Raw genomic sequence first — 19,375 nt, 5'->3', positions numbered from 1 at the left:
AGTGTGGCTAACTCCTTTATGTGTAGAAACCTATTTTTGAGTGAATCTTGTACTTCTAATTTTGAAGAAAAACTGCTATGGAAAAAAAAGTGGGGAAAAGTGACTTGTTCTTACCAAGACCTATGCTTGCATTTTTACATTGCTAGGCTAATTAAGTCATATAGTAAGTTGATTTGAGTCTCCTATAGTTCTGGTCAGCCCTCGGTATCTTTTTCCTTTACTTCTCCAAATCCCACAACTAATCAGACAATGGCTTTTCTAAATGTATTTCTGGCACTAATTTGAAAAGCTCTTCTCCTATAGTTGGCTATAAAACTTTCATTATTTTAAAGACATGTTGTTCTGTACAATCTGATGAGTAGGTAAATTATAGTGCAAAATTGCCATATCACCCATTCCATCATTAGTTAATATATTGTTATGATTATTACTATATTCTGATGTAATATAAATACAACTGTAATATATAATCTAGTTATGTTAATTTACATGGTTAACAATGATGTGCAATAATTAAGTTTTTGTCTTTTAAGAAAACTTTTTTTAAGGGGGTCTCTTTTTAGGGGAAAAAAGTACAAGGGACAACCTAGATGAAATTAAACAGTATATTTTTAAAGGCTTCCTGGCCATGCATTTCCAATCTTCAGTTCAGCCAGAGGTTAGGAGTCATTGGTCTCAAAGTGTGATCTCTGGAGCAGATGCATCAGTACCCTTCCAGGAGCTTGATAGAAATGCAAATTATTGACCCCTTCCTAAACCTCCTGAATCAGAAACTCTAGAAGTAAAACCCAGCAATCTTTCTTTTTAAAAGCCCTCAAATTATTGTGATGGATCCTTAAGTTTGAGAACTACTGGTCTCGATCTTTGGAGGACAGCTTAGTAACACATCTCTGCAGAATGGCTAAAGATTGGCACCTATACCAAAGAATGGTTCCGTCCCCAGAAAATGTAGACCCTGTAGTTGATTCCCTATTTACAAAGACATGAGCCAGTGGAAATCCTACCACCCTTGTATATCCATCGATATCAACTCCTTGATTTGTGCAATTTGTAATGTCAGCCAGTGGGCATTGACACAAACACTGTATGAAAAATTCCTGATATAATAAGCCCTGGGGCTATCTGTATCAGTGATTTGCCATAGAAATACAATGCAAGCCACATGTGTAATTTAAAATTTTTACATTCCAAAAAGGTAAAAAGGAATAGGTAGAACAGATTTTAATATATTTTATTTAACCCAGTAAATTCCAAATTAGTATCATTTAAACATGTAATTAGTATAAAAACAGTAATGAGGTATTTTATTTATTCATTTTTTTTAATTGAATTGTTAAAGCGTGGTGTGTATTTTACACTTAACAGTACATCTCAGTTCAGACCAACTGTATTTCAGAGTGCTCAGCAGCTCCAGTGGCTAGTGGCTACCATATTACACAGCAAAGATCTATGTTTTTCAGAATTTTGTTGTATATATTACATATACAACGTATAAATGAACACGTGTTGTTAAAAAATGTTTATAGTAGGATCTAGCTTTTAGTTCTGCCTGTCTCATATTACGGAGTTCTGCAGAATATGCTTTTTTAAAATTTGACTTAAGTTAGACATTCTCTGAGGATAGACGCCTGATTTCCTATTATTTACTTTGTTCTTGAAAGATTACAACAACCTAAAAATTGTCCTAGGAATGATCTTCCATTTTGAAAGGCATGATATTATAAGTTGGACATAAACATTCTGCTGGTAGGAAGTAGTAGTTCTTAAGAGTGTCTGAACATTATTCATGTTTAGAGAAGAAACAATAGTATACAAACTGAGATGACCAAGTAGAAAAGGATCACATTTATTTGAGAAGAAAAGTGTGTAGCTAAGCATCTACTTTGACAAAACAAACCGTCTACATGTATTAGTCTTCTTTAAGTCTGTTTTTATGTCAGTATTTAAAAAATTAATGTGTAATCTCTGGCCTTGGAAACTTAACCAAAATTTGGAGAGTTGGAGCTCTTTGACATATATTTAAAATGCTGTGACCTTGGATAGGCTACCAAGGGTCCCTAACCCCAGGTCCCTAATCTAGGTAACCTTAGCTTCATGTAAAGACTTAAGGAAGCTAATGCCGGCAGAAACACTCAGTATTGGGCCTGTCACATAATATATGCTCAGATGCTATTAGCTGTTGTTATTTTATATCATTTTAATATACAACATAAAGTAATATGAGGAATGGAAAGAATTTGAATTTTTGTCAAATGTCCCTATAGTAAAGACTTAAGTTTTTGAAGTAATAGGAAATACTTTTTCAATAGAGTGTACTTAAGAACTTGCTTCTTTAAATTGTTACATTTTAGTATTTTTAAATAATTCAGCTGCTTCAATATAAAGAGCAAAGAGTTTTCCAAATAAAATGCCAAATTATAATAGAAAAATGAATTCAACTGTTTGTATGAGATAATTTTCATGATTTATTTTATTCTCTCAACATTTTCGAAGAAGCTTTTTAATTGAAATAAATCATTTTAAATATTCAGGAGCTATGACTTCAGGATTTTGGAAGATTTTAATTTAGACTTAATTAAATTATTAACTCATCTTTTTCTTATGTAGTTATGGTGTTATTTTGTTACAGTTAAAGTACCAGAGGATCTTGGAACGGTTAGAAAAAGAGAACAAGGAATTAAGAAAATTAGTATTGCAGAAAGATGACAAAGGAATCCATCACAGAAAACTTAAGGTATTTTCAGTTTACCTTAATTTTACTAGTTCCAGAACTTTGCCATTTCACATTGTGCATTCATCAATACCAGTTTTTAAAGCCGTAATGTGTTCTGTCCTTTTCTTTCTAACCTGATATCCTTGGGAGATAGGGAAGTCTTTTCCTATATTAAGACACTTCATAAATTATAGTCTCCAGACATTTGTTTCATACAAGACCCATAAAATCTTCATCCTTTTAACAGTCATTTCTTGTGAATCAATGTATTTTTCTAAAAAACCCCAGTTGTCTTTAGGCTTATTTAATTTCTACAGCTATAAAATCAGAATTGTGAGTTGAGGGACATTTAGATATGACTTAGCATCATAACTTACTTGTATTTTCAGTAAATGATTAGTCTCCTTTCTTCAGTTTTATAAGACTTAACATATTCTTCTGGAAGGTTTCTTTGGCATTCTAAAGCATATTTGTAAAAAGCATATGCTGATATTTTTATCCTCAGCACATTGGTAATTACCATTCTCAGTAAGTTAAATCTCATTATTGCCCTCTAAACCAAGCTGTATGTGCTGAATTAAGTTGAAGTAATATTTTTAACTTCTATCTCATATAAGTAAACAGAATTTATGTGTAGCATACCTACAATAAATCATGGCATATGTATTCTGAAGCCAAGGTCCAAAGATACGTAGTTGTAGTTTAACCAACATGTATTAGTAGTTCTGATTCTAAGTCATGACTGCATACAACAGATAATATCATGGCTTTATTCATAAGTTACCCATGGCAGTTGAGAAAAGTCATATCCAAGTATTAATGTATTTTGAGAGTTCACCTCAGAAATGGCATTTTCTCTCATAAAATGACATGTTAATGAAAATTTCAAGAATTTCTTGTTTATATTTTGGTGGAAGGGATAGCAGTTGCTTTTCATTTAATTACTTCTGGGTGTTAAGAGATGAAAGAAAACGTAGGCCCTCGTTTTGTTCCTACCTTGCATTGAAACTTGTCTTTAATTATTAAATGCTTGGCATACTAGTCCTTTTTGTCCTCACTTGTTATTTATTTGTTCATTCATTCTTTAGATACTTTCTTGAAGTTTATTATTTACCAGGTACCATGTTCTGTCCTGGTTCTAGAGAGAAAAACAATGCAGGGTGTCTGCCCAAGTGTCACAGTACACTTACTCATTCTTACTGATTTAACAGTCTTCTTGGTGATTTCTTTTCTACTTTTATCCTTTCATCAGTTTCTCTATCTCTCTCCCTCCCTCTGATACACGTACCAAAGTTGATAGGGGATGATTTCCTTGTAGTTGGTCACCTGACTTCTTGTTTGGCCTTTATGGTGTTAATGGTCTTCCTTTGTTGAGCATTTAATATTAGCTCTTCAATATTAAACAGTAACTTCCCTCTTTTAACATTTAGTTGGCAGGTTAAGAAATCCTCAGTTAATGTTCCGTATTAAATCAGAATATTTCTGAATAAAACAAATTGAATGAGAAAAAATGGAATTTTATACTGTTTTACTATGAAAGTGTATTTATGTAAAACATTTTGGATTTATCAGCTTTTTTTTCTCTTGACACATCTGATTTTCTTTAATTTGTTCATTGTTTAATATTAATTTTTAATATTTTACAGAAATCTTTGATTGACATGTATTCTGAAGTTCTTGATGTTCTGTCTGATTATGATGCCAGTTATAATACACAAGATCATCTGCCAAGGGTACGTGAAAAATTAATACCTAGGGAACTTGATCTTTAGCAGAAGAACACTTTAGGTTTTAAAAAAGTTACACACATACACACACACACACATATATATATATATACATACGCACGTATACACACACACACAGTATAGCCATATGCATACAGACACACCACACAGACATAAACAGAGACATGTTTTTTTACCTATATAATATTATTCATGCACTCTAGATGATGTCTTAAGCATTGAATGAATGTTGTTTGACTATTTTGGTCCATTGGCTTACATATATTTATATGTAATGAAGCAAGGTTATCAGGTATTTGGCAGTATGTATTTGTAATATCCATGAAACTAAAATACTGGAACAGTGGATTAAATGAGTCAGTGAGTGAAATTTAACACCATGGAATTGAAAATATCTTTATAAAGAGTAAACTAGCTGTGGAAAAGATTTGTAGAACATGAATGATCTGGTTTTAGACGTAGTGGTTTAAATAGCACAACTTTTTATTAAAAATTTGGTTATAAATAATGGATCCAATTAATATTTTGCTGTTTATATTTTCAATATGCATAGAGATAACAACCATCTTTGTTTTTATGGATGGGATTTTTAAAGTTATTTAACTCTACTTTAAAAGACTCAAAAATCTCCACGGTATTTCAAGTCTATTTAAATATAAGTTTGTATTTAAAAATCCGAATTAATGTTATTTGTTCTATGGTAAGGTTGTTGTGGTTGGAGACCAGAGTGCTGGAAAAACTAGTGTGTTGGAAATGATTGCTCAAGCGCGGATATTCCCTCGAGGATCTGGGGAGATGATGACACGCTCGCCGGTTAAGGTAGGACAGTAGGCCAACTGGCTGAAGCTCCTCAGGAAGGTAGCTGCTTCAGTGAAGGTTGTTCATTACGTCGAAATGAAGAATTGTAACTAAAAAGAATTGATACATAGCACTGGGAATTAGTCCTGTTGTGGAAAGCAGTGGAGGCACAACCTGGAGACCACTGTGACAGGAGCGGAGTGGGTAATGGAAGAGAGGTGAGAGAGGAGGGCAGAGGCGTGGTGGGGCCGGGCTGCACTGAGCCATTGTTAGGACTCTGGATTTTATTTGGAGTGAGGTCAGTGAAAAGCTGAGTCAGAAAATGAGAGTATTGGAAGTGGAGTCAGTAAATGTAGATAATTTTCCAGTTTTACTATAAGAGGCGTAGAGCAATGGGGCAGTAGTAGTTGAAGTATGTTGGATCAAGGGAAAGCTATTTACATACTGATCGTAATGATCTAGTTTGAGAGGTAAAAATGATGATATAAGAGAGAGGGAACAATTGATTGCAATAGTAGAGTCTTTGAGGTAAAAGGCTGGGACTCAGCATGCAATATATAGAAGTTCTAATAGTTCATCTGTAGTCACAAGAAGAAAGTCTATGGCTTCAGTCTTCATTCAACAAATATTTATTGAGTGCTTAATATGTTCTGGCACTATTGTAGGCAGTGTGTTGGTTAAGCAAAACAAAGATCTTTGCCATAATGGAGAATATGTTCTGGTAGGGGAAGCAGGCAATAAATAATAAGCAAAATAAATGACTAAATTACATAGTATGTTAGAAGGTGGTAAGTGTTGTGCCACCAAAAACAAACAAACAAAAAAAAAACGTGGAGCCAGGTAAGGGTAGGGTGCTGGGGAGACTGCATTGAGAAGGTAACATTTGAACCGAGGCATGTGGATATCTAGTTTAAGAGTGTTCCATGCAGAGAAAAAGTTAGTGCAAAGTCCCTGAGATGGCTAGGTGGCTGTTTTGTTCAAGGCCAGTGTGGCTAGAGCAGAGTGAAGAGTAGCAGATGACAAGATCAGAGGAATAATGGGAGGCAGGAGAAAGCAGATCATTAGGGCCTTGTTGGTCATTGCACAGACTTCAGTTTTTATTTTGAATAGAATAGGGAGCCAGTGCAGGGTACTGAACAGAGTAATATTACTTTTTTTTTTTTTTTTTTTTTTGGAGAGAGAGTGCTAATGTGCATATAGTCGGGGTGGCAGGGGTGGTGCAGAGGGGGAGGGAGAGAATCCCAAGCAGACTCCGTGCTAAGTGCAGAGCCTGACACAGGGCTCGATCCCAGGACCCCAAGATCACGACCTGAGCTGAAATCAAGAGTTGGATGCTTAACCAACCGAGTTACCCAGGCACCCTATAATATACTACTTTTTAAAAGGCTCACTGTGGCTGCTGTGTTGAAAATAGGCATAAATAAGGTAGGTAGAACTAATGAGCCCAGATGGGAAGGCATTGGAGTGTTCAAGTGATTCTCGGACAGGGAACTAGCCACAAAGGTGGTAAGAGATGGTTGGATTATGAATTATTCTTAAAGCAAAATCAGTAGAATTTCTTGATATACTTGATATGGAGAGAGAGTAAGCCAGTTGTCAAGATGATGCCAGTGCTTTTGTCCTGAATAAATTACAGCATGTAATTGACTCTGGAGTAGAGTGAATTAGCTCCGGAGAGAAGATTGGGAATTTTGGACTTGCAAGGGATATTAACAAATAAATAAGCAGTTGGAAATACAAGTTTGGAGACCTGGGCTAGAGACATAAATTTAGAAGTCATAATCAAATATCTAAAGGTGGTATTTAAAGCCATGATCTTACTGGATAAGATCACCGAGGGAGTGAGAAAAGGGAAGACACAGGATGAAGGATTGTGCCCTGGGCATGCCCAAGATTAAGAGGTTGAGGGTGGAGCAGACAACAAAGGAGCTTCTCAAGGAGCCACCAGTGCAATAGGGGGAACCAGAGCAGTGCAGTGCACTGGACGTCAGGTCAAGAAAACAGCCAGGAGGAGGCGGTGATCAGCGAGATCAAGGAGGATGAAGACTGATAATTGGCCACTTCACCAGTGGAGGCAATGAAGTAGAATATGTGCAAGTTTCCTTCACTTGCTTCTACTTGCTTAGTGAGAAGAGAGAGTACATTATCAGCTGTGAAGCAGAGAGAGGGGAGAAGGCATTAAAGATTGAGCTAAGAAGTCTTTCTAGGCTAGTGGTGACTCCAGAAGTGAGTTGATGAGAGAAGGCAAGGTATAATAGGATTCCTGAGCCATACTAAGTCTCCATTAAGATCTGTGGATACAGGGATGCCTGGGTGGTTCAGTCAGTCGAGTGTCTGACTCTCTATATTGGCTCAGGTCATAATCTCAGGGTCATGAGATCGAGCCCCGTGTTGGGCTCTGCTGGGTGTGGGGCCTACTTAAGATTCTCTCTCTCCCTCTGCCCCTCCTTCCATCCCCCTCCCCCTACTTGCACATGCACGCTTTCTCTCAAAAAAAAAAAAAAAACAAAAAAAAAACTGTGGAATAAACTTGAGGGAAAGCTGAATGGTTGTGGTTTTTTTTTTTTCTCTTTTACTTTAGCTGGTGGTGTAGAGTAATTGGAGAATTTAAAAATTGACATCACCAAGAATGAAGGCTAGAATAGACAATAAGGCTGATGGCTAAAATCCTCCAGAAATGAAGTCTCTTCGTAACTGCAACAAGCAGTCTAGTGTGATTCATATGCAGTGCACTGTTTTGGGTCTGGGCGTGAATTCAACTATGTTACGTAAAACTAGTTTCTTTTCCATTGCTCTGTGCTTTTGTGTGAATGCACCAAACTTTATAGATCCATTTTACTATTGATGGGCACTTGGGATATTTCCTGTGGGGGGAAAATCTGACTGTACCTTACGTGTCGCTCTATAATCATCTCTAAAAACATTGTAAACCTACCTTCTACATTGCTACCAGCACTCTAATTGTAGCGGCTGTTACATGAATAACATGATGAATGATGTTATAGTAAAATAACGTTATGAATGATGTTATTAGGAAGGAATTAATTTTCTTCTGACAGGCGAGTAAATCATAGACAGATTTCCTTGAAACAGTCAAGGCTGGTTTCTTTCCAGCTCACCATTATACCTCTAGAATTTACCAGGACTTCTCCTCCTTGATGGACTCTAAACTCCAGATTTTTGTCTCTCCTAAACAGATTGCCAGAATCTTGACTTAGCGTTTTAGCCTCTTTAACAGATTTTTTCTGCTCTGTTAACTGATGTGCAAACACCTTATGGGGAAATTGTGCACAAAGGGTAGGGCTTGGTTTTTAGAGATTCATTTCTACTGTCTATTTTTTTCTGGGGCTTTAGCACCTTAACCCAGGGCTGCTTGATACCCTGATCTCTGATCCTATCTCCTCAGCCCAGTAAGACTGCTTAGAGTTTTAACCTTTTCTCTTATGCTGCCCTGTGCTACAAATCTGCAAGCATCCTGAAGGAAAACAGCCATAGGAGTGTGCCCCTAAAATCCTCTGGGGTCTTGGACTGAGTCCAGGCTGCCATGGTTCCTCTCCGATGCCTTCAAACAGCTGAGTTTTGTTGGTTATCTAGCCTGCTTAGCTAGTCTCAATAGAAGGAATTGTATTTTAAGAGTGAAATCGGATCATTATAAAGAACCTTGAAAAGTTACAATTGAAAAGTAAAGGAATGGGAACTTTAGAAGTTCTCATGAAAGCCCTGACTGTTGATATAAAAAGTTGTTAGAAAATTCCTTAATGCAAATGTCACTCACTTCTTGGGTGAAGGCTGCCTTAGCTCCCCTATGGTCACTCTTGTGTGCACCTAGGTTTTGCTACACTGTCCTGTTAGCTCTGTGTATATTTCTCCCAGGAGGTAGTGAGCTCTGAACTGGGGACAGTGGGTTCTTTGTTTCCCCTCCTGCAACACTTGACACAGTTAGCCCTCAATAGATAGAAATTGAATAAATGAATCATCCTTTACCTGTGATGTTAAATCCACGATTTTGTTTTGTTTTTCAGGGTTTAGGTTGATGGTTTTGTACTTAGTAGTCTTATAGCATTGACCGGGAAAGGAGGGGGCATCAGCATTTTATTTTAGGTCATGAAAGATAAAGAGTAGCCAGCAGTCTTGTTGGGAAATTATAGCACATGCAACAGATGTATGAACAATACAGATAAAAAATTCTGTAGTCTCTGCACTGCTATGTTGACAGCCCCCAGGGATGTTCCTGATGTGTACTGTGAGGGGATGCCGGGGTTTATGCAATGCAGTGGGCCTCTCTAGACCAGGTTAGTCCTGTGGGATCAGTCTGATTTGTAAATGCATTACTACATCTCAATTTTCCATTAATTTCAGGTTACTCTGAGTGAAGGTCCTCACCACGTAGCCTTGTTTAAAGATAGTTCTCGGGAGTTTGATCTTACGAAAGAGGAGGATGTAAGTAGAATTTACGTGAGGTTCATGTGTGTAACTTTGTAACTCATATAAGCTTATGAAAGACACTAACTGGAATATTTGTTAGCTGAAGATTTTCATAGGATTTTGTTGTTTTCCATTAATAGCTTGCAGCATTAAGACATGAAATAGAACTCCGAATGAGGAAAAATGTGAAAGAAGGCTGTACTGTTAGTCCTGAGGTAAGTGTTGTAATTCATTTTAACAATGTTCTATGGAAATTCAAAGTCGATGATTTGAGATAAATCATGATACTGGCACTCATGTTTAGATTGAAGCTATTCTAAGATATGTAGATTTTGTTTTAATATTCCAAATAATGTATCATTTTGTGGGTAATTTTCTAGAATAATTAACTAAAAGGATCAGAAAATGAGTAACTTTTTTCTGAATGGATGAGATACAGAATTTTCAGAATATATATCACCAATAAAACTGCCCCCCACAATGAACTTTGTTTTGTTTTGTTTTTTTCCCTGAGTAGACCATATCTTTAAATGTGAAAGGCCCTGGACTGCAGAGGATGGTGCTTGTTGACTTACCAGGTGTGATTAATGTAAGTATATACAAAATGTGTATTTTGTCTTGTTCCTATTGTGGAAAATATGTATAATGACATTTAAAACCTTTTCTTCAAGACCGTGACATCAGGCATGGCTCCTGACACAAAGGAAACTATTTTCAGTATCAGCAAAGCTTATATGCAGAATCCTAATGCCATCATACTATGTATTCAAGGTAAATCTTATCAAAAGGTTTTATTGCACTGATATACTTCCTTTTTTAGCAATCTAAGCTTTGTTCTAAATCTGCACATTACATAAATATACAGATAAATGTCTTGCCCTCCCTAAGTCATTTTATTAATAAATGGAATTGAAATTGGGAATATTTTGATAAATTTCATTGTGGGCATCACATATTTTTATTGGCAAGAATTTCTTTTCATAACTAAGATAAATGTATTGAAATTTTTCTTACTATAATATAGATATAAGGGTATAGCATATAGAAATTTTAAAATCTACTTTGCAGTTGTTATAGTGTTGTTTTTCAAATTTTTTTCAGATGGATCTGTGGATGCTGAACGCAGCATTGTTACAGACTTGGTCAGTCAAATGGATCCTCATGGAAGGAGGACGATATTTGTTTTGACCAAAGTAGACCTGGCAGAAAAAAACGTGGCTAGCCCAAGCAGGGTGAGGGCAAGTTCTTCATTGTGAGAGAACAGATTCTTTGTACAAGCTTCAGCTATGATAGGGACGAGTGATGAAAACGGAAACAAACAAGCAGACAAAAACTCCTTGTGAAATACTTTAGTGGGATTTTTCTTCTCATAAAAAACAAAGCATTAAAAAGTTACAGTAAATTACTTAAGTACAATTTTGAGGTATAAATAAAATTCCATAATTTCAGTTTTTTCGCTTCAGAAATTCTTAGAAAACTGTTAATGTTGCTTACTCTAAATAGTCTTGTATGCTGACAGTCATTAACCACTTGTTAATTAACCACAAATTAATAATGATTATGGTGGCCTAGTGACACTATAGGTTCCTTTTGGACATTGTGTATACTTTTTTTTTTTTTTTTGCAAACAAACATTACCTTTCCTAACTGATCAAAGACTATGAAGCAGATTTTTATAATAGGGAAGGTACTTGGTTGGTGTCAGGCCTCAGCATTTTTTTTTTTTTTTTTAAGATTTTATTTATTTATTTGACAGAGATAGAGACAGCCAGTGAGAGAGGGAACACAAGCAGGGGGAGCGGGAGAGGAAGAAGCAGGCTCATAGCAGAGGAGCCTGATGTGGGGCTTGATCCCATAACGCCGGGATCACGCCCTGAGCCGAAGGCAGACGCTTAACCGCTGTGCCACCCAGGCACCCCACAGGCCTCAGCATTCTTATCCGTGCTCCACCACCAGCTGGCTGTGTTTCCTTGGGCAAATCTTGTTACTTCTCTGCATCTAGTTAGTGCATAATCCATCCTATTAAACTAGTCGATCTCTAGGGTCATTTTCATATCTGAAATTCTGCAACTTTATACATGGGATTCAGTGTCCCTCCTGTCCTTCTCCTGTAACAACGAAAGAGTTTTATTTCAAGATAACATTGTAAGTCTTATTAGGGGGCAAGTCCTGACTTAGGGCATGTTCTTTACTTGTAAAGGCAGAAGGTAGTGGTTGAGAGTACAGAATCTGTAGCCAGATGGCTTGTTTTCAAATGCTGGCTCTGCTCTTTGCTAGCTGTATAATGTTGGGTAAATTTTCATACTTTTGTAGTGCTTTCGGCTTCCTTATCTGTTGGGAATGAAGGTATTAATGGTACTATCTCATAGGTTACAAAGATTTAATGAGTTAAATATTTGTTGTAAACTGGTTAAAATAGTGCTTGGCACTGCTTTTATATATGGTGGCTGTCATCCGTTATTATTATATCTTGATCCTCCGTAGAACGACTTCAGGTATAAGTGTGCATCCCTTGTGCCACTGCTTAGAATTTCTCTCCTTCCCACCTGAAACCTTCTGCGAGTGTGCCTCTTGTGCTGGGTTCCCAAGAGAGACCACACCGAAGTTCACCGATTCTGTGGGAGGACTCACAGGACTCTACACATCGTCATCCTTACACCTAACATCTGTTAGCAGCGATTGGATACAAAGCAGAATCACAAAAGGCAAAAGTACAAGAGCCCTCTCCCAGTAGAGTCCTGTAGGAAACCCTGAATCCCTCCAGCAACAAGTTTCTCATGAGAGAGTCAGCCCCTAAGGTTTTTACTGGAGGCTGTTCATGTAGGCACCCTCAAGTTCCAAAATTCCAGACGCCCAAAGGAAAGCAGATGGTAGCAAAAACCACATTACTCACACAATCAGCCACTGTTATGCAGGGAAAGTTTTGTATCAATGTGGGAATTGTTTACCAGTGAGATCCTCAGATGCCAGCCAAGGACGCGCAGGCCTTTCTAAGGACAGCAGTCTCAGGCCTGCTTTGTTAACTCTTCTCTGCACAGCCTCCATGACCTTTGCTTTGCCGTATTTTGAGGGGGAGGGCCTGCTGTGGTGGCACGGTCCTGGTATGGAGGCAAGGAGAAACAAGGTAGAAGCGAATTCTGTGCCTCCTTCTCATGTCTCTTCATTTCTTTCATTCCTTTCCCCTCTTCTCTAGGATAATGAGTTTGTATTTCTTTTGAAATGCAGTGAAGTTTGTATCAATCCTTTTTTATACCAAAGAGTCAGCATTAGCTCAGGGGCGTAACTTGTCTTAGAGGAGGAATTCTTACTGCAGTATTAATGTGAACCGGCTTCTAGGAGCCGGAACTCTTAAATCGTGTGAATGATAGATCTCTCTGCAAATACGCATTTTTCTGGGGACAGTCTCTAGTTTTTATTACATTTAGAAAAGGGTTTTTGGCCCTAAAAGAGATGAGAGCCAATGGATCCCAATATTTTTAAGAACAGAGTAAGATGAGACAGTCCATCTTGGTTAGAATTTATCTATTTAAAGAAGAGTATGGGGAAATAATCATCACAGCTGCCATTCATCAAGTGCCTCTGTGTACCTGACACCATGGTACGTATCGTAGTGCCTTAGAGAATCTTCTCAGCAGTCATTTTGAAAAAAGTAAGTAGCTTCTTAAGGCCTCATAGCTAGTAAGTGGTGGATCTGAAATTAAACTAAGGCCTGACCCCAAAGCACTACACATCATTCCAAGTTTTAATAATGTATCTTAGATCTTAATAATGTATCTTTTAGTGTAGTGAAATTAAATATATTTGTTTTTTTCTCTCAAATAGCGATTGAAAAACATTTTAATACTTTTGTACAGATTTGTATATTTGACTGAACATACATATATAGCATTATTAAATTTTCTTTCTGAATGGTATGTTGTGCTTTAAAGAAATTATATAAACGTACATCTCACATTTGTTTCCCACTTTTAAAAATAGATTCAGCAGATAATTGAAGGAAAACTCTTCCCAATGAAAGCTCTGGGGTATTTTGCTGTTGTAACAGGCAAAGGTATGCAAAGATGGATTATTATAATATAAGTTTTTCTTGTTTTCAAGTAAGATTAATTTTCTTAAACCTCCATCATCATTGAAGCTATAAGAGAATATGAAGAAGAATTTTTTCAAAATTCAAAACTCCTAAAGTAGGTGTATGGTTTAGATATTTAAAGATTTTGTAGTGAGGGAGTTGCTTAAACTGTTTTCACTTAAAAGTTTGTTTTATAGCTGTTAGTTTAACATTGAATTTCCAGAGTTTTTCCCAGATGGTGATCTGTAGCTAATAGGCAAGTCCTCAAGCTCCTCAGAATTAGGAGCAGCTTATCATCTGGTACAGTATGTGCTGGTGCAATAAACTGCCGCTTGGGCTGTGGGCACTGAAAGACAACACGGACACCTCTTTAGTTGTTTTACTTATGAAATGATATTTAAAAATCACCACTTACATTTTTATTTAATTATCTTTTAAAGAAACCCGTCCTTCTGGTATTTTATGTTAATTTTATTATTTATTTGTTTTTTAAGTAAACTCTACCCCTGACATGGGTATCAGACTCACAACAAGATTTGCGTGCTCTATCAGAGCGCCTGGGTGGTTGAGTCAGTTCAGCATCCACCTCTTGATTGTGGCTCAGGTCATGATCCTCAGAGTTGTGGGATCAAGCCCTGCATTGGGCTCTGCACTTCGGTGGGCGGGGGGGGGTCTGCTCGAGATCCTCTCTCTCCCTCCCTCTGCCCCACCCCCCCCCATGCCCACGCTCTCTCTCTCAAATAAATAAGTAAAATCTTTTTTTGTTTTAAGATTTTATTTATTTACTTATTTGAGAGGGAGTGGCTGAGCAGGAGGAGGAGCAGAGGGAAAGGGACAAGCAGACTCTGTGCTGATGCAGAGCCCAACAGTGGGGCTCGATCTCATGACCCCGAGATCGTGACCTGAGCCAAAATCAAGAGTCAGATGGTTAACCAACTGAGCCACCTAGACACCCCTTAAATAAATACAATCTTTAAAAAAAAAAAAAAAAAAAAGTTGCATATTCTACCAACTGAGCCAGCCAAGTGCCCCCAAGAGTTACATTTTGAGTACATGTATTGGGTTCTCTTCTGGTATTGGGGAAAGCTGGAATGGAGAATGGGGATGTCAAAGGGGTATCCCTAAATAGATATTGACAGAAATAACAGAAAATAAGATCCTGACAGAAAAGCAAAAAAGAATAGCTAAAGGACAACGAATTATATTAAAACTTTATGTACAGCATCTTAAAATGGCAAGGTACGTTTGCATCTGTATTAGTATAGTAAATCAAGATAGCTTTTGCAAACATAGTCTTGTGTATTATCTCTGGGGACCAGAAGTGACAAGCGTCTGGAGCTTAGCTTTCCAGCATGATAGGCACTAGCCTCAGGTGGTTATTTAAATTTGAATTGGTTAACTTTAAAGAAATTTAAACTTCTGTTCCTCAGTCACACTGGCCATACATTCCAATGGCTCAAATACCCATGGGGCTAGTAGCTACCATGTTGGATGTAGCTCAGATGGAGGACGTTTTCTGCATCCTCGAACGTTTTATTGAACAGCGCTGGTATAAAATGTGAGAGGGGCTGTTCTTGTTATATTATAAGCACATTTTCAAACGTGGTGAGAGTGTTGTCCTTTTTGCCATTTTTATGTACTGTTGCCCTTGTTATTTTTTAATAGGACAAGCATGCTAAAGGCACACCAAGTGACTACAAGAAATTTAAGCCTTGCCGTTTCAGACTGCTTTTGGAAAATGGTACGAGAGTCAGTTGAGCAACAGGCTGATAGTTTCAAAGGTAAGTTGGCTTTTTAAAATAGGCTAACAACTTCAGACATTTTACTAATTGGCAGTCTTAGGTGTCCAGCAGATTCTTTATTCCCTGAACAGTTGCTTTTTAGTTCATTTTCTATTAGCTGGCCTGTGGAAAATGGAAAAAAATATAAATTGTCCGTTGTTGTTCAGGAACGCTTTGTGCTTCAGAGGAAACATTGCAAGGAGCACTTTGCAGAGTCAGAGTAGAAAGTTTGCAGTAGTGTTTGGGAAAAAGCTTAGTAAACTACAGAGGGCTCAGATTCCCCCTTTTCAGGGGGAAGAGAGGAATGGTTTTGGGAGGCCTGGCAGCCTGTGCTTCAGCTATGTTGTCCTAGTTCCTGAATCCCACACTTTCCTGCTCTGTGGCTTTGCTTTCGTAGTTCCATTTGCTGAGAGTATACTTTTCTTCCCTTTTCCCACTTGAGAATTCTACCTGCTTAGTCCCTCAGCAACCCTATGAGTATTGTTATTGTTCCCATTCTACAGAAGAGGAAAGTGGGGCACCAGAGTAACTTACCTAAGTGATGCACCCAGCGTCACACGCAATAGATCATAGACCCAGGATTTGAATCGTGGTGATGTGATCCAGAGTCCATGCCTTTAGCAGCTGTACTAAGCTGTTTCAGCTCTGTGTTCTGTGGATTGAAGATGGAGAAACTGAAGTCAAGAAAATTGGTTTGGAAAACTGTTGCAGTAGTGAGATTCTGAGATGTTGAGAGCCAGAGTACTCAGGAACCATAGATGCACACTCAGAAATTCAGTTAGTACAGAGATATGTGAGATCACCTTTAACCACTGCAGCTGGAAAGAAAGAGAATCCTGAAACTGGAACATCTTTCCTTCTTCCTCAGCAACACGTTTTAACCTTGAAACCGAGTGGAAGAATAACTATCCTCGCCTGCGAGAACTTGACCGGGTAATGTTTGCATGCCTCATGTATTTCGTATAGGTCTTTTTTAATATTGTGCTCTAACAGAATTTATGTTGATGAGCAAAATCCGGCAAGCCAAAATCTGTTAAGCTTTGGTTTTGACCATAGGATTACTAACTTAGAGCTGCAAGAATACAGTTCTCTGTATAACTGCAAGGGTGTAGTTATCGCTTCTACAATAATTTATTATTTAGTACATAATATTAAAAATAATTATAGATCATAAGATGCTAAAGCAAGTGTTTAAAAATGTTTTCTGAAAAAGCAAGGAACATTTCTTTAAAGGTCTTATAGAATTAATATATTTATATAATGTAAACTTTTTAAAATTATACATCAACTTTTTTTTAACCTTTTCAACATTTACTGTGGAGAAATAGACTCTAATTTAGTGGGACTTAAGTATTGGTTTTCTTTGATTTTAAAATGCCATCTGTTATAAAACAAAGCATCAGTTTACGAATGCTAGTAGACTAAATTACTATGTATCGATATTTTCACGTAACAAATGTTACATGAAAAACTACAGTCAGAATTGAATGAATAAGGTAGACATCTGTGTCCATGTCTTTGTCCTTATCTGGCTACTTGTATTCCTGAAAGAGAGAATGGGAGAGAAGAATATTATTTGCTGATCATGCATGCTTTCGATGTAAGCTCAGCCTACTAGCCTGTCAGAGGCCTTTTTAGTGATCTCTGAAACTCATGGCAGGGCAGATTGATCATATGAAAATCTTACTTACTTGTATCTATATTACCTAGAACGAACTATTTGAAAAAGCTAAGAATGAAATCCTTGATGAAGTTATCAGTCTGAGCCAGGTTACACCAAAACATTGGTGAGTATTTGACCTTTCCTCAAAAGATTTTACTATATGGATTATAATGAAATACTAAAATTTAGATTGATAAAGCAGTGATTTATTGTAGCCTTGGCTCATCCCCCAAAACAGTAAATAGGCAATAGCGTAAAAAGTATTTCTTGCAAAATCTAGCCACTGTTGTAGTCTAATTAAGTATTTAAATACAATAAATTATGTATTTATTAAGTATCTTTCAGAAGAGAGATTCTGAAAATTGCTTTCTCCATGGTCTTTTTAAATCTTAATTTGTCTTAGGCTTTCTTTACCTTGTATATAATTTTGATTTCTGTCGAGTCATTTAGGCAAAAGTTTCATCAAGTTGTGTTTTAGATAAAGATCAGTCTATCAAAACTGGTTGCTCTTACAGGGGAAGGGAGGGAAAAATAAAACAAGATGAAATCAGAGAGGGAGACAAACCATAAGAGACTCTTCATAGGAAACAAACTGAGGGTTGCTGGAGAGAAGGGGAGAGGGGGTATGGGGTAACTGGGTGATGGGCATTAAGGAGGGCCTGTGATGTAATGAGCAGTGGTTATTATTTAAGACTAATGATCACTGACTTCTACCTCTGAAACTCAAAATACACTGTATGTTCATTAATTGAATTTAAATAAAAAAATTAATTAAAAAACCTGGTTGCTCTTGTTAGATTAATCACAGAGAACAAAACTAGAGAGAAAATTAATTTATAAAAGGAAAAGAGTATATATTTTCAAGTTCTCAATTCTGAGTAAGAACTGTTGGTGCTTTTCATGATTTGTGCCTCATATATTTTGTACAAATAGTATTTCAAGTTGAATTTTATTGGACATTTTTTAAAAATAGGTGTATGCATCCTTTTGAAAAACAGTCATGCAAATCTCTTTTGGGGTAAACTGTCACCTTCTAGTTATGTTTACATGAATTTTGGCACTCTTAAATTTGTTGGAATAGGGCACTGAAACCAAAATAGGTTCCGTGTACCTATAAATAGCCTTGATGTTTTTTTTGCAATCCTATTTTAATTAAATTCCTTGTGCATAAATTATCTTTCTAACGAAGTCTATAGTGTTTTTAAGAATTTAGCATTCTTGGACTAGAACTATCCTTATCGCCAGTCATTATAAATATTTTTTGTACTTTTTCTTTTTGCTCAGTTGAAGATGATCCAAATTGAGCCTAGAGAGTAGTGTCCAGTCCTTAAATTTGAATTCATTATTGTTTCCCCACCTCAGTGTCCTTTCTTCCTTGATAGTGAACCCTTTTCTCTCTTCAGGGAGCCAAAATTTACCTATTTTCAATCTCCTCTCCTAATCCCAAAAAGGATTCTGATCTTATCTATACTTGTTGATTGATTAATCAGGTATATATACAACCCAGCTTATCTTTGTGATTATTTGCATTTTAAGCCAGTTCTGTGGCTTTCTGTAAGCCATTTAGCTTTTGAAATTGCAAGAGATAATGTAGAGATAGTGTGTACACACACACACACACACACACACACACACACACACACGTGTGCACACAAAGAATGAATACTCCTTGTCATACTAGGTTGTATGAGGATAATATCCATAAAAAGTGATTTGTAAACTATTATTACTAATAATACTCTTTATGGGAGAAAAATATGGTGCCTCTGGAAATTCCTGGCATCATCAAATGAAATGGTTAGTTTCGTTTGGGTAGAGCAGTCGGAAATCAAAGTATACCTGCACTAAAGTGAGCAATGAAGATAGGGGTCATTTACTTAACACGCAGGTGGCTGAAGGGAATTGTGAAAGGATGAGAAGCCTGTATGTCCGGGTTGCCTATTGAGAAGGCAAGGGAGAGAGGTAGCACATCTGGCTGCTGGAGATTTATTCTGTGAACTGCTGGATCAGATGATTCTGTATCTTTTCATCAGCTTTTTTTTTTTTCAGGCTCTATAGCTTGACACAAACATAGATCAAAATAGCAAGTCCTAATTGTAACTGTTCATACCACACTGAATTCAACTGCATCGTACCCAAAGCATTTTATTTTTGTGTTGTAGTAGTTATTGTCTTAAG

The 19,375-nt window shown here is 36.9% G+C and overlaps 1 protein-coding gene across 1 annotated transcript in view; it reads left to right on the top strand.

The window, feature by feature from the left end:
- OPA1 (OPA1 mitochondrial dynamin like GTPase) overlaps positions 1-19,375 on the top strand; it is an 84,049-nt gene that overhangs the window by 24,611 nt on the left and 40,063 nt on the right. The window contains 12 exon segments of the mRNA XM_040621446.1: positions 2,630-2,734; positions 4,360-4,446; positions 5,167-5,280; positions 9,619-9,699; positions 9,825-9,899; positions 10,202-10,273; positions 10,356-10,455; positions 10,786-10,916; positions 13,663-13,868; positions 15,419-15,534; positions 16,403-16,467; positions 17,245-17,321. Of these exon segments, the coding sequence (XP_040477380.1) occupies positions 2,630-2,734; positions 4,360-4,446; positions 5,167-5,280; positions 9,619-9,699; positions 9,825-9,899; positions 10,202-10,273; positions 10,356-10,455; positions 10,786-10,916; positions 13,663-13,868; positions 15,419-15,534; positions 16,403-16,467; positions 17,245-17,321 (1,229 nt within the window).

Source organism: Ursus maritimus, unplaced genomic scaffold, assembly GCF_017311325.1.
Source record: "Ursus maritimus isolate PB19 unplaced genomic scaffold, ASM1731132v1 scaffold_4, whole genome shotgun sequence".
Classification (NCBI taxonomy): Eukaryota; Metazoa; Chordata; class Mammalia; order Carnivora; family Ursidae; genus Ursus; species Ursus maritimus.
This window is presented reverse-complemented; position numbering and strand designations above follow the sequence as displayed.